Raw genomic sequence first — 16486 nt, forward strand, 5'->3', positions numbered from 1 at the left:
AACCCTCCCTTACCACTCTGCTCTCTCTCAAAACCCTCCCTTACTTACTGTGTGTGTCTGTCTCTCTCACACACACACTCCCTTAACCACCTCTGACCTCTCTCTCTAAGCCCTCCCTTACCCATTCTGTGCGCTCTCTCAAAACCCTTCTTTACCCACTCTATGCTCTCTCTCTAATCACTTTTTTAACCACTGTGTTCTCTTTTCCTTGAGCATAGTGGTTCAGTGGTTTGCACTGCTGCCTCATGGCACCACAGACTCAGGTTCAATTCCAACCTTGAACGACTGTCTGTGTGGGGATTGCACGTTCTCCCCGTGTCTGTAGGTTACCTCTGGGGGTGCTTCAGTTTCCTCCCACAATCCAAAGATGTGCAAGTTAAGTGAATTGGCTGTGGAAAATTGTCCATAGTTTTTAGGGACATGTAGTTTATTTGCATTAATCAGGGGGTAAATGTATAGTTAAGGGTAGGGGAATGGGTCTGGGTGGGTTACTGTTCGGAGGGTCAGTTTGGACCTGTTGGGCCGAAGGGCCTGTTTCCACACTGCAAGGATTCAATGATTCTTTAATCCTTTATTAGCTACTTTGTTCTCTCTCTCAGTTCTGTCCTGACCACTCTGCTCGCTTGCTTTTTCTCTCTCTCTATCTGAAACCTGCCTAAACCACTGTTCTGTCTCGAGATTTTTCCTTGTCTGCTCTGCTCACTTTCTCTAAACCTGGCTTTATTCACACTGCTCTCTCTAAACGTTGACTTATCTGCTTTCAGTGCTCACTCTGCATATGCTCTCCTCACTGTCTGTCTCTTTCTCGCTCTCCGCTCGCTCTCTTTCTCGCTCTCCGCCCGCGCCCTTTCTCGCTCTCCGCCCGCGCCCTTTCTCGCTCTCCGCCCGCGCCCCCTCGTTCGCGCTCTCCCCGCGCCCCCTCGTTAATAAATGCTGGTCGGGTTCGATACATGGGGGTTAGAGTCAAAAGGTAGCTCTCGCTCTCCGCGCGCGCCCGCTCTCGCTCTCCGCGCGCGCCCGCTCTCGCTCTCCCCGCGCGCCCGTTCTCGCTCTCCCCGCGCCCCCTCGTTAATAAATGCTGGTCGGGTTCGATACATGGGGGTTAGAGTCAAAAGGTATGGTGCTGGAAAAGCACAGCAGATCAGGCAGCGTCCGAGGAGCAGGACAGTCGACATTTTGGGCATAAGCCCTTCATCAGGAATCTGGAGGAGGAAGGGGGCTGAGAGATAAATGGAGGGGTGGGGCCGGATGTGGGGTAGGAAAAGGTAGATGCGAAGTCAGTAGGTGGATGCAGGTGGGGGAATAATAGGTTGGAGGGGAGGGTGGATCGAGTAGGTAGGAAGGAAGATGGACAGGTCAGGTGAAAAGGGTGATGCCAAGTTGGAGGGTTAGGTCTGGGATGAGGTGGGGGAGGGGACATTTGGAAACTAGTGAAGTCGCTGTAGGGTCCCGCCGTGGAAGATGGGGTATTCTTCCTCCAGTTGGCGGGTGACTTTGATTTGGTCGTGGAGGGCTTGCAAGGTTGGAGAAGGCTTTGGTTTTATTAATTCTTACGATGCTACTGGCTGGCCCACCATTTGTTGTCCATCCCTTATCCTGGCGAAGGTGGTGGTGAGTCCGTTTGCCGAGGTAGCCGCGCAATGCCATTAATAAGGGAATTCCAGATTTTGACCCAGCGACCGTGAAGGAACGGTGTATATTTTCAAATCAGGATGGTGAGTGGCTTGTAGGGGGCGGTGTTTCCCATGTATCTGCTGCCCATCTCTTTCTAGATGGAAGTGGTCGTGAGTTTGGAACTTGCTGTCTGAGGATCTTTGGTGACTTTCTGCAGTGCATCTTATAGATGGTACACACTGCTGCTACTGAGCATTGGTGGTGGAGGGAGTGGATTCTTGTGGATATGGTGCCAATCAAATGAGCTGCTATTTCTGGATGGTGTCAGTTTCCATATTGTAGGGAATCTAATCTAATTTTCGATTCTCGCTTGTTAGAGACCATCATTGCCTGGCACTTGTGAAGTGGGAATGTTACTTACCACTTGTCAGCCCAAACCTAGATATTATTTAGGTTTTACTGCTTGGGACACGTGGACTGCTTCAGTATCTCAGGATATGTCAATAGTACTGAACATCATGCAAGCATCAGGGAACATCCTTTCTGATGGAGGGAAGGTAATTGATAAAGCAGCTAAAGATGGTTGGGTCAAGAGCACTACCCTGAGGAAGTCCTGCAGAGATGTCCTGGAGCTGCGATGACTGACCTCCAACAACCACGACCATCTTCCTTTGTGCTAGGTATGACCCCAGCCAGCAGAAAGTGTTCCCTTAATCCCCATTCGCTCTTTGTTTGCGAGGGCTTCTTGATGCTACACTCAGTCAAATGCAGCCTTGATGCCAAGGGCTGTCACTTTATCTTCGAATTCAGCCCTTTGTCCATGTTTGAACCAAGGCTATGATGTCAGTTCAATGACCCATGCGGAGCTCAAAGTGACCGTCAGTGAGCAGGTTGTTAAGAAGCCATTAACCCCTTCCATTGCTTTATTGATGAGCGAGAATAGACTAATGGGATGGTAATTGGCTGGGTTGGATTTGTCTTGATTTTTGTGTATAGGGCATCCCTGGGCAATTGCCCATATTGTTAGTAAGATGCCAGGTTTGAAGCTGTACCGAAACAGCTTGACTAGGGGCACAGCTACTTCTGGGGCACAAGTCTTCAGTACCATTGCCAGTATGTTATCAGGGCCCATAGCCTTTGCATTAGCCAGTGCCTCGAGCCATTTCTTGCTATCACATGAGAGTGAATTGAATTGGCTGAATGCTGGTATCTGTGATGCTTGGGATGTCTGGTGGAAGCCAAGATTCAGCACTTCTCGCTGAAGATTATTGCAAATGCTTCAGCCTTATCTTCTACAGTGATGTGCTGAGGTTCCCTTTCATTGAGGATAGGGATATTTGTGGAGCTGCCTCCTACACTAAGTTTTTAATTGTCCACCATCTTTCATGGCTCGATTTGGCAGGACTACGGAGCTTAGATCTAATCCATTGGTTGTGGGATCCCTCAGCTCTGTCTATCACTTGCTGCTAATGCGATGTGGCATGCAAGTAGTCCTGTTTGGTAGCTTCACCAGGTTAGCACCTCATTTTTACACGTGCCTGGTGCTGTTCCTGTCATGTGCTCCTGAACTCTCCATTCAACCAGGGTTGAACCCCTGGCTCTATGGTAATGGTTGAGTGGGGGATATACCGCGCCATGAGGTGACAGATTGTGCTGGAGTACAGTTCTGCTGCTGTTGACGACCCACAGCGCCTCATGGATGCCCAGTCTGGAGTTGCTGTATCTGTTTAAAGTCTGTCCCATTTGGCGCGGTGATAGTTCCACATGACACAATGAAGATTATTCTCATTATGAAGGATGGGACTTTGTCTCTTCAAGGACTGTGTGGTGTTGCTCTAACTGACACAGTGCATCTACAGCCATAAGATTGGTGAGAATGAGATTAAGTATAATTTTCCCTCTTCTTGGTGACCCAGCAGCAACCAGCTGGATCAGTAATTTTGTTTAATTTGTTCATTCATGAAATGAGGGTGTTATTGGCTAGGCCAGCATTTGTTAACAATTAGGAGTCAACTACGTTGTTGTGGGTCTGGATTCACATGTATCATAGAATCCCTGCACTGTGGAAACAAGTCCACACCGACCCCCCGAAGAGTAACCCTCCCAGACCCTTTCCCCTGCCCTATTCCTCTACATTCACCTCTGACTAATGCACCTAACCTACACATCTCTGAACACTACGGGGCAATTTAGCATGGCCAATTCACCAAACCTGCATGTCTTTGGACTGGGGGAGGAAACCGGAGCACCCGGAGGAAACCCACGCCGACACGGGGAGAATGTGCAAATTCCACACAGACCTGATGCTTGAATCGAACCCGGGACCCTGGTGCTGTGAGGTAGCAGTGCTAACTGCTGAGCCACAGTGTGGGCCAGATCAAGTAAGGATGGCCATTTCCTCCACCTAAAGGACGTTAGCAAACCAGATGGAGTTTTCTGACAACTAGCAATGCCTTCATGGGCATCATTGGACTCTTAATTCTGGAGTTGCATTGAAATCACGTCCCACCATCCACCATGGTGGGATTTGAACCCAGGTCCCCAGAGCATTACCTGGGTCTTTGGATTAACAGTCCAGCGAAAGTACCAATCGGCTGCCCCTAATGATGGTCCTGAGCCACTCTTGGTGTGGGTGTTGAAGTCCCCCAACAAGAGTACATTCTGAGCTCTTGACACTAAGTACTTCCTCCAAATGATGTTCAATATGGAGGAGTACTGACTCTTTAGTCAAGGTAGAATGGCACAGCGTGAGATTCCTTGCCCATGTTTGACCTGTCTACGTTGGATTCCAGCATCTGCAGTTTTTTTTTGTCTCTAACCATATTTAACCTGAAGCCATGATGCATCATGGGCTTTGGAGTCACTCTGTCCTGACTGTATGCCACATTAACACCACCTCTGGTGGCAAGAAACGCATGTTAATTCTGCTCGTGTTTGAGAGTGATGTCAATCAGGCAGGCAGCTGATTCATTTGACTGTGTTAAAAATGAGACTAACAGACAGGCAGTCACCAGAGACTGGAATTGAACCTGGCTCCCTCCTGCTGTGAAGCAGCAGTGCTGACCGCTGAACCACTGTGCTGCCCCATGGCAAGCTGACTGAATTATTTTGATTTTAAAGTCTTTGCATTTATGTAGCGCCCACTTTGATGAGAGAGCCCAAAGCACTCTGAAGCCACCAAACTACTACTTGAAGTGTAGACGTTGTCGTTAGGTAGGGAATGTGGCAGCCAGTTTGCTCACAGCAAAGTCTGTCAAACATGAATGTCAATGATCAGATCTTTATCTGCGATGTTGATGAAAGACACACTATTGACCGGATTGTCAGGGATCAACCCCTGGTCTTCTTTCAAGTATTGCACCTGTCTGAGTATGAGACCTCTCTTTGGACAGCTGGTATTTCTGACAGCGTAGCACCCCCTCAGTACTGCGCTGGAGTGTCAGCCTAAATTTTCTCTTCTAGTCTCTGCTGTGAACCCACAACCTTCTGATTCGAAGGCAAAGAGTGCTCCAGCTGGGGCCCTTTAACGCTGGAGTAGATTTTCAAGGTTTTGCGTATGATTTAATGTGAAAATGTAAAAATCAATCTTCAATGTGATTGAATTGTGAAAATACTACACAGTTTCCTATGGATTATTACCTGTTAACTGCACCAAATAAAGTGGGGGCAAACAACGAGTATATTTTCATGAAACAAAAATGAGAATTGCGGAGAAACTCGGCATATCTGGTAGCATCTGTGGCGAGGAAGCAGAGTTAAGTTTTCTAGCCTCCTCCGTCACCAAACCCTTACCACCCGATGCCTGGAGGAAGATCGCCTCATCTCCCGTCTTGGGACCCTGCAACCACACGGGGTCAATGTGGACTTCACAAGTTTCCTCATTTCCCCTCTTCCCCCCACCTTATCCCAGTCCCAAGCCTCCAACTTGGGAGACTACCCTCATGACCTGTCCATCACCTTTCCCATCTATCCACTCCACCCTCCTCTCTGACCGATCACTTTCTCCCTCACTTTCCAGCTCCACACTCTCGACTCTGATCTCTACATCTACAATCCTCACTCTTTTTGTCCACTGACCCTTCAGAACCACTGTACTCAGTGTTAACTCAGTTTCTCTTTCCACACAAGCTGCCAGACCTGCTCAGTTTCTCCAGCACTTTGTTTGTGTTTCAGAGTACTAGCAGCCACAGTTCTTTGTTTTACTTGAGTATGTTTTCATGTTCCCAGAGGTTGTACGAGTTGTCAGATCCTTTAGCACAGATTCAAACTAAAGCAGTTGCTGAAGAGTCATCAAGTCATAGACAGTACAGCATGGAAACAGACCATTCGGTCCAACTCATCCATGCTGACCAGATATCCTACATTAATTTAGTCCCATTTGCCAGCACTTGGCTCATATTCCTGTAAACCATCGCTATTCATATGCCCATCCAGATGCCTTTTAAATGCTGTAATTGTACCAGTCTCCACCACTTCCTCTGGCAGCTCATTCCATTCCTTCTCTACCCACTGTGTGAAAAGGTTGCCCCTTAGGTGCCCTTTAAATCTTTCCCCTGTCACCTTGAACCTATGCCCTCTGGTTCTGGACTCCCTTCCTTCCTATAGGGAAAAGACCTTGTCTATTTACCCTATCCATGCCCCTCATAATTTTATAAACCTCCAAGTCTCGGCCTCAGACTCTCCAGGGAAAACAGCCCCAGCCTACTCAGCCTCTCTCTCCAGCTTCAGACTTCCGACCGTGTCAACATCCTTGCAAATCCTTACTGCACCCTCAAGTTTGATGGCATCTTTCTTATAGCATAGCAGGGAGACCAGAATTGCACGCAGTATTCCAAAAGTAGCCTAACCAATGTTCTGTAGAGCCGCAACATGACCTCAATGCGTTGACCAATAAATGCAAGCGTACCATGTCTTCCTCACTATACTGTCTACCTGGACTCAACTTTCAAGGAACTACGAACCTGTATCCCAAGGGGAAAGATGACAGGCTTGTTTTGTGAGGAGAGATTGAGCAGTTTAGGCCTATACTTGTTAGAGTTTAAAAGCTGAGAAGAGAAAATCCTGAAATTCCCTCCCTAACAGCATTGTGGGTCTACCAACAGAAGATGAACCACTGCAGTGGTTCAAAACAGCAGTTCACCACCACCTTCTCAAGGGCAACTAGGGACGGGTAAGAAATGCTGGCCCAGCCATTGACATCCACATCCTATGAGTGAACTAAATTCATTAACTTAACCGGAGAGATATCTGAAAATTGAACCATCCGTCAGTTAAATAGTTTAAATAATACAGTACAGGAGCTTTTTATTTTGCACAGTTCCACTCCCAAGTGATGCTTTGAATCAAAATGTTTCAAAACCAGAAGTACATTTAGTCCCTGAGAAGTTATTTGGTTGTAATTCAATTGCTAAATTTTAGTCAGAAGATTTCACAGAAAATTTAGTTTCCTAAACATTGCAGTAGAAGAATGAGGTGCGTCACTTCTATTGAGTTTAAGGACAGACCAATTATTCTGCAGCTTTATAGCACTTTAGTTAGGCCACACTTGGAATCTTGCGGACAGTTCTGGTCACCACACTACCAGAAGGATGTGGATGCTTTGGAGAGGGTACAGAAAAAGTTTACTAGGATGTTGCCTGGTATGGGGGAGCTTAGCTATGAAGAAGGGTTGGATAGACTGGGTTTGTTTTCACTGGAATGCAGGATGTTGAGGAGTGAACTAATAGATGTTTATAAGATTATGAATGGCATGGATAGAGTGGGAAGTATGAGACTTTTTTCCCAGGGTGGACAGTCAATTACTCGGGAACACGGGTTCAAGGAGCAGAAGGCAGAACATTTAAAAGAGATGTGCGAGGCAGGTTTTTCACACACAGGATGGTGTGTGTCTAGAACGCGCTGCCAGAGAAGATGGTGGAAGCAGATACAATAGCAGCAGTCGAGAAACACCTGGACAAATACATGAATAGGAAGGGACTAGATGATTACAGATCCTGAAAGTGAAGACAGGTTTACAATGTAGTGGCGCATTCTTGGAGGGTCCTGTGCTGAATTATTCTTTGTTCTTATCAAAATTTCAACTAGAGTCTAAGAGGTGATATTTAATATTTGGTGACAGTGTTGCCCTACTTTGTCTTTTGCAGTTGGAAGTTTCTACAAGTTAGTGTCAGATTGTAATGTCTGACTTTGACATAGAGCATGAGACAAGTTGTTTGAAACATAAGATTCTGAGAGAGTCTGACAGGATAGATGTGGGAAGGATGTAGAATTTGGGATTTAAGATAGATAAGGAGGAATTTCTTTTTACCCCATAGAGGGTCACGAGTCTTTTGAGATCTCTTCTTCAAAATGCAGTGGAATCAGAGTCTTTAAAGGCAGGGTTGGTTAGATCCTTGATAAGTAAAGAAGAATTTTAGAATTAGAATTTAGAATTTGGAGTACCTGTGACAGTAAATCTTTTACAAAAGAACAGGGGTACAGTGAAAAGTGTACAGTGTCACTAATACACCATCTTAGGTTCAAAGTACCTCTGTACAAACCTTAGGTATTTTTAAAAAAAAGAGTAAATAAAGTGTTATGACACGGGGTAAGTTCTCCTACTTAATTTAAAACCAGCAATACAGAAAAGATTTATTAAGCAACCTGTAAAAGTTTGAGTGTCCAAGAACTACTTATAGTAAAAATGAACAACTTTATTTCTTAAAGTATAACAGAGAATAATTAATTAATAATTATATACAAGTCCTTACTCTAACCTATCTTTTACCTTCCCTTCTAAAACACTAGTCCGATAAAACTCCCAATTAAGATTTGCAAAACAACACCTCTCAGAACCAGGCAGCTTTCAGTTCTTCTATTTGGATCTTCCTGTGTGTTTTCTTCTTAGGAATTTCTATGTCGCATGTTACTGATTGAAAAAGGTACTTTTAAGAGAGCTATTTTTCAGGCAGTCTTTTACTAGCTGGGGCTTGGCAGTTCTCCTCCTAACTGTTCAATTTCCCTGGTCTTATACCTCCAAAGCATCAGATTATGTCATTGGCTTCTAAGAATGTCAATATGCTAAATTCAAACTGGATTGGAGATTGGTATTTTTAGAGGTATAATTTAAACTGGCTGAATTCGAATTTGTTTTTGTCTCCAGGCAATGAGCTAATCAAGTTGTTCGACCAAGTGTTACATTGTTACCTTCTTGAGAACACTTGGTGCTGTGTCCGTAGTTCTGCTGCTTTTAACTCTCTTAAAGTACATTCCTGATGAAGGGCTCCTGCCCGAAACGTTGATTTTTCCTGCTTCTTGGATGCTGCCTGACCTGCTGTGCTTGTCCAGCACCACTCTAATCTTGACTCTCTTAAAGTACACCCACATCTTCATAACAGAAGAAAAAAGTTACACTACATTCTAGATAGTCATTTCTGCTATAAAACACGTTTCTTCAATGCAAATTGGTTTTCACGCAATCGAATGGTTTAGACCATTGATTCGTAGAGCGTTAACCTACCTTACCTGTAATGGCTATAACGAGATTCCGGTCCATTAGTTTAAATGGTCTGGCTATTATGCGATTTTCTTAAAACATGAGGACAGAGCTATCTGGTTATATCAGAACCAACTGTATGTGAAGTATAAGTTAGGAAAATAAATAAAGCCAAAAAAATAGACAGTACAGTCTTTCTGTAAGAGCTCCCATGTTGTCTGAGGGTGTACTCAACTTAAGGAGGGGAGGGGGATGTGGAGAACTTCACGAAAGGAACTCTTAAAACAGAGGGGCCAGTGTTGCAAAAATAGATTCCTTGCTCTTTCTTTGCTGTTAGCCATTAACTTTGGAGATTTGTGTGTTTCAGAAAACTTGCCCAGCTCAGCGTTGATGAGTTTTTAACCTCCACGTTTGACACGGATAGTAACAGCAGTTCAGACGAGGAGGAGACTGCAGTCACAGACGTGAAGAAAGGTGGCAAACGAGAAATCCAAGGCGGAAACAAAAAGGAAGAGCCACTGTTGGAAGTGCGGGGACAAAAGTAAGATCTTTTGGCCATTAAATTTTGAATATTTTGGGCATTGGTTTTTAATTTGAGAGTTCAAATGCCGGCTGAGTAAAGTAAAATACAAAGTGCAGTGATCAGCTTTCGTCTGTTTTATACAGCATCAGAAATATCTGTTTTACATTGTTACAGCACAGCAGGAGGCCATTAGGCCCATGGTGACTACTGTTCTCCAAGTGTTGCAAAGAAAATCATGAGGGGCATGGATAGGATAAATAGATAAGGTCTTTTCCCTGGGGTGGGGGAGTCCAGAACTAGAGGGCACAGGTTTAGGGTCAGAGGGGAAAGGTATAAAAGGAACCTGAGGGGCAACTTTTTCATGCAGAGGGTAATGCATGTATGGGATGAGCTGCCACAGGAAGTGATGGAGGCTGGTACCATTACAATATTTTAAAAGGCATCCAAATGGGCATATGAATATGGGTTTAGAGGGATGTGGGCCAAGTGTTGGCAAATGGGACTAGATTGGGTTAGGCTATCTGGTCAGCATGGTCGAGTTAGACCAAAGGGTCTGTTTCTGTGCTGTACACCTCTATGACTCTGAAGTATCTTTTCCCTGCCTTCTCCTGCATATCTTTTCACATAATCATTGAATTCCCTTTTGAATGTCTCAGTGAAGCCTTCCTCCACCAAACGACAGTGGTGTGAGTGTTGAGACTAGATTAATGGTGAGCTTCTTAACTCATGTTCAAAACATACCTTTAAAATTTTGCATTTCATTTCATGTTGCTGTTTCATTTCCATTTCCATGTCTCTCGTGGTGTTCATTAATGAGAGATTATTCATCAGAATAGCGACAAAATAAGAGATTATGCTGCACTAGGTAGGTTCCAAGTAAGGGCGAAAGTGAGGACTGCAGGTGCTGGAGATCAGAGTTGAGAGTGTGGTGCTGGAAAAGCACAGCAGGTCAGGCAGCATCCGATGTGTCGATTTTCCTGCATTAATGAGAGATTATTCATCAGAATAGCGACAAAATGAGAGATTATGCTGCACTAGGTAGGTTCCAAGTAAGGGCGAAAGTGAGGACTGCAGATGCTGGAGATCAGAGTTGAGTGTGGTGCTGGAAAAGCACAGAAGGTCAGGCAGCATCCGAGGAGCAGGAAAATCGACACATCGGATGCTGCCTGACCTGCTGTGCTTTTCCAGCACCACACTCTCAACTCTGATTCCAAGTAAGCACAAGCTTGTATTCTCGGTTTCTGAAATCTACCTCGCCCCAGGATTCATATGATCCAGGAGCAGGAGGAGGCCATTCAGCCCTTTTGAGCTTGCTCCACCATCCTGACTGGTCTCCTCTCCACCTCAACTCCACTTTCCTGCCCATGCCCTATAACACTTCAACTCATTACTGATTAAAAATCTATCAATTTGCTTCTTAAGTTTACTCAGTGTCCCGGAGTCCACGGCATTCTGGGGTAATGAATTCCACAGATTCCTGAACCTTTGAAAGAAGCAATTTCTCCTTCTCACTGTTTTAAATATGTGACTTATCCTAAAGCTCTGACCTTTTCGTTCTAGAATGCCCTACAGGGAGCAAGCTGCTAGATCAGTGACCTACTCCCAGAGCTGTGTCCCTCTGTGTTTAAGATGCAGAAGTTGGAAGCATTCCTTGCCTCCATTTCTTTTGCAAACATTTGTATCTCACCAGAGACATAGCCTTTTGGGGCTGGGAATTCACAGCACATAGGATTTGTTTAAAAATTCGTTCATGGGATGAGGACCTCACTGGCTGGGCCAGCATTTATTACCCATCCCTAATTGCGCAGAGGGCAGTTCAGAGACAACCAACTGCTGTGGGTCTGGAGTCACATGTAGGCTATACCAGGTAAGGATAGCAGATTCCCTTCCCTAAAGGGCATTAATAAGCCAGATGGGTTTTTTTTTCTCACAATCAACAATGGATTCATGGTCATTGTTAGCCTCGTAATTCCAGATTTTCATTGAATTCAAATTCCACCATCTGCCATGGCAGGATTTGAACCCAGGTCCCCAGAACCTTACCTGGGTGTCTGGATTAATAATCTAGTGATGATATCACTAGGTCGTTGGCTCCCCGCTAATTTTCGATAACTGAATGCGGATAGCTGCTGTTGCTTTGGTCAAATCTCACGGTTATGTTTCTTGTAGGCTTGTATTTGCTGACCACGTTTGTGACTGCTGCGAGTGACACTTGTCCTGACTGTGTTCTGAATGGAAATGGAGCTGGGAGTGGTTCAGGTTACAATGATGCTGCAGTTCTGATGGCTACTTGTCAGCTTGGGAGTAGTATCCAGTCAGTGGATGGCGCATGTGATTGCTGGCTGGCTTATGTGGCACACTGGTGTACAAACCTCAAGTGATTAACCGAGCGGATTCTCTTTATTTTTGTCTAGTCCACTGTGGGACGTGGGTATTGCTGTCTGGCATTTATTGTCTGTCCCTAGTTGCCCTTGGGAAGATGGTGGTGAAGTGTCTCTTGAAGTGCAGCAGTCACTGGGGACAAGAGGGCCTCAAAATTAAGGGGAACAGATTTAGGTCTGAATTAAGAAGGAACATCTTCCCCCAGAGAGTTTGTGAATTCCCTGCCCAGTGAAGAAGTTGATGTTACTTCTGTAAATGTTTCTAAGGCTAAGATAGATCCTTTTTTGAACAATAAAGGAACTGAGTTACGGTGAGAGGTTGGGTAAGTGGAGCTGAGTCCATGAAAAGATCAGCCATGATCTTATTGAGTGGTGGAACAGGCTCGCTGGGGCAAGACGGCCTACTCCTGCTCCTAGCTTTTATGTTCTTCTGTTGTGCTTGGGGAGGGAATTCCAGGATTTTGACCCCGTGACCCTGAAGGAACAGCAATGTATTTCCAAGTCAGGATGGTGAGTGGCTTGGAGGGGAACTTGCAAGTGATGGTGTTCCCATGTATCCGCTGCCCTGGCCTCCTCGTCAAGGGTTTGCCAGGTTTCTGATTGGGAATGGAAAGCTTCTGATCGCTGACTTTAATTAGCTCCTGGGGAAATTCCAATCTGTTTGTGTGGGAGGGAGAGGTGCTCGAGCAACTTTGTTGAGATTTGGATTGTCTGTGCCATTCACTGAGTTAGTTCAGGGGTGTGTACTATGTACTTTCAGAGTACAATATCCCACGGGAGTATGCTGAAGAAGTGCAGGGGAGACCTCCTGGTGCTCAGAACTACTAATTATCTCTGTCAGCGTCACTAAAACAGGTTATATCTGGCCATTGTCGTGTTGCTATGTTTGGGATCTTCCTGTGCGCAAACTGGCTTGTGTTTCCCTTCAAGGAATGGGAACAATCCTTCAATGTACCATGCATGCTCTGGGGCAGGCTGTGCTTCTAAACAGTGCTCTGTAAATGCAAGATCTTATCCTTTGATTGCATGGCGAGTTAATCTAAATAGAAATGTTACAATATATTTCAAGACTGTGTGCAAAATTTATACAATGAGGCGCTAACTCCAGGCTCCTTTTTACAACAGGCATTCTGACACTCACAAAAGATCAGACTTCAATTAATGTCTCCACATCATTGCCAAAGTGTCATTCGATTTAATTTGCCTAGCTATTGAGACCCTAATGACTCCTTTTAAATGAAAAAAGAAATTGTATTTTCAGAAGACACAGCAGATGAGAAAGGCAGGTGTACAACTGGATTACTATTTTTTTTTTAATTTCCACATGTAGAATTTCATAATGTTGCAATGTTTTTTAAAAAAACAATTTGGTTCCCAATGTATTCCAGGTGCAGTGCCAACATATCCGCCTCTCTAACCTTAGCTGTTAGAGCATGTTAGAGATACAGACAATTGCCGTATTTTTTTCAGCATTTTTATGTAAATGAACACAACTGTCATCTGAGCAGATGTCGCCATCATTGCCGCACTCAGAGCAACAGTTCCTACTCGGTAATAACCCTGAAGAGTTGGGGAACATCCTGCTTTGTGAAGGATCCATGTAAGTTGTGGGAAATGTTGGAAGATTGGCTATGTCAGTGACCCTGGTTACCCAGAGCCCCAAGGGACAGATGCAAATGACACTATGGGAGCTGGTTAAATTCAAAGCAAATTGACAAATCTGAGATAATAAAGCAGGTCTCAGTCATGTCAATTGTGAGATCTATCGTCAGTTGTTGGAAAAGCTCATCTGGTTCACTAACTCCTTTTATGGAAGGAAATATGCTTCCTTACCCGGTCTGGCCTACATGTGACTCCAGACCCATAGCATTGTGGTTAACTCTTAACTGCCGTCTGAGCAATTAGGGACGAGCAATAAATGCTGGCCTAGCCGGTGACACCCACATTCCAAGAAAGAATAAAGAAAAATGTTGTTTCATTCTTGAGATAATACGGTAGATCATTGCTGCTGCATCTCAACATCTTTTATACAAAGGAACCATGATTATCCAAAGGACACAGGAGCAGAGTATTTCACTCAGATAATTGAATTCTGGATAAACGTAGTTTAGCCAAGCATTGGGACTTTGCAAACTTGCTGGATAATCAGAAATTTGGATAATCAAGGTTCCTCTGTACGTTGAATTTACCATTTTCAAATCAGTTGAAATAGAGACTTGACTCTCACTTAGTTCATCCTATTCCAGTGTCTGGAAATGAAGAAGCATCTTAGCTTCTCTCGCGCTCTCTGCTGTTTACATTCATGTTTTCTTCACAACAGTATAATTTCACTCTTCAAATCTTTGTGTCTTGCCTGTTTACCTTGGGTTTTTCCATTATAATGTGTAATCTGTCTAATGCTTGGATTTGGACTGTCCAACCAGTGCCTGTGGAGATTGGCTTGTGTTGACTTTCTGGAGTTATTTCTGTTCCTGAATGAAAGATTAGGTTTATTATTGCCTTACATAAGTACGTCAGGGTAATAGAACAGAATGTAGAATATAGTGTTATAGCTACACAGAAGGTGCAGAGAAAGACCAATTATAATATGAGAGGTCCATTTTATAAGTCTGATAACAGTGGGGAAGAAGCTGTTCTTGAGTCTGTTAGTATGTGTTTTCAAACTTTTATGTCTTCTACCCAGTGGATGAGGATGGGAGAGAGTATAACTGTGGTAGGAGGGGTCTTTGATGATGTTGGCCACTTTCCCGAGGCAGTGGGAAGTGTATACGGAGTCCGTGGAAGGAAGGCTGGTTTTTGTGATGGACTGGGCTGCATTCACAACTCACTGTAATTTCTTGTAGTCCTGGGCGGCAGTTGCCATGCCAAGCTGTGATGCATTTCAATAGGATTCTTTCTATGGTACAGCCATCCAAATTGGTAAGAATCATTGTAGACATGGTCAATTTCCTTAGCCTTCTGAGAAAGTAGAGGCTTTGATATGCTTTCTTGACCATAGTGTCGACGTGGATTGACTAGGACAGATCGTTGGTGACATTTACTCTGAGCAACTTGAAGTTCTTGACCACCTCAGCACCATTGATACAGACAGGATGTGTTTTCCACTCTGCTTCCTGAAGTCGATGACCATCTCATTCATTTTGCTGATGTTGCAGGAGAGATTGTTGTCATTACATCATTGCACGAAGCTGTCCATCTCTTTCCTGTACCCCATCTCGTCGTTATTTGAGATCCAATCCACAATGGTGGTGTCATCACCAAATTTGGAAATTCTGGCTGAATTTAACCCCATAGTTGTGAGTGTATAGGGAGTATAGTAAGGGACTGAGTACATAGCCTTGTGAGCACTGGTGTTGAGGATTATCGTGGAGGAGGTGTTGTAACCACTTCTTACTGATTGCGGTCTGTGGGTCAGGAAGTGGAGGATCCAGTTTTAGAGGGAGCAGAGTCCAAGGTCTTGGAGTCTGGAGATGAGTTTGGTTAGAATTATGGTCTTGCAGGCAGAGTTAAAGGCAATAAGTCAGAGCCTGATGTGGGTGTTCTTGGCAGCCAAATGTTCCAGGGATGAATGTAGGGCCAGGGAGGTGGTGTCTGCCGTGGACCCGTTCCGATGGTCGGTGAATTGTGGTAGGTCGAGGCAATCTGGGAGGCTGAAGTTGATATGTGCCATGACTAACCTTTCGATGTACTTCACAACAATTGATGACAGAGCCCCTGAGCGGTAATCAGTGCCGGTCTGTGGTAACGATGTCAGAGCCCTTGAACGGTAATCAATGCTACGCTGTGGTAATGGATGAGCTCCTACATGACTGCTTGGAGTTGGTGAACTGGCCCATATTCAAGAACTCAGTGGCCAGTCTAAATGAGTATGCCACTACCAACACAGACTTCAATAAGTGCATGACTTTTCTTTGGTACCAGGATGATGGTGGTCTTCTTGAAGCAGGTGGGAAGCTCACCTCAGAGTGAGGAAAGGTTAAAGATGTCAGCAAATACTCCGGCCAGCTGGTCCACACAGGGTCTGAGTGTACAGCCGGGGATTCTATCCGGGCTGGTCGCTTTCCACGGGTACACCCTCGAGAAAGCCAATCTAATGTCTACAGCAGTGACCGTGGGTACAGGTGTACCAGAGGCTATTGGACAGTCATTTCACTGACTGTCTGTTCAAAATGAGTACAGAATGCATTGAGCTCATCGGGGAGGGATGTACTGGTGTTAGTGATTCTACATGGCTTCGCTTTGTAGCCCAGTGTATTGTGTAAGCCTTGTCATAGGCGATGTGTGGTTATCCTGGGGTTTTACTTTTGTCTGGGATTAACTCTTTGCGTTCCTGATCGCTTTGTGAAAGTCATATCTAGATTTCCTATATAGGGCAAGGTCACCCGACTTGAATGCCTCAGACCTGGACTTCGGTAGGGAGAGGATCTCCCAGTTCATCTATGGTTTTCAGTTGGGAAACACAGATTAACTTTGGTACGCAGACCTCTACACCCC

At 44.9% G+C, this 16486-nt stretch overlaps 1 protein-coding gene across 1 annotated transcript in view; it reads left to right on the forward strand.

Moving 5' to 3' along the window:
- Positions 1-16486, forward strand: part of noc2l (NOC2-like nucleolar associated transcriptional repressor) — a 169239-nt gene that overhangs the window by 1560 nt on the left and 151193 nt on the right. Inside the window, exon 2 of the mRNA XM_043676134.1 lies at positions 9456-9629. Coding sequence (XP_043532069.1) covers positions 9456-9629 — 174 coding nt within the window. The remainder of the gene's footprint in view (positions 1-9455; positions 9630-16486) is intronic.

The sequence above is a fragment of the Chiloscyllium plagiosum genome, chromosome 34 (assembly GCF_004010195.1).
Source record: "Chiloscyllium plagiosum isolate BGI_BamShark_2017 chromosome 34, ASM401019v2, whole genome shotgun sequence".
Classification (NCBI taxonomy): Eukaryota; Metazoa; Chordata; class Chondrichthyes; order Orectolobiformes; family Hemiscylliidae; genus Chiloscyllium; species Chiloscyllium plagiosum.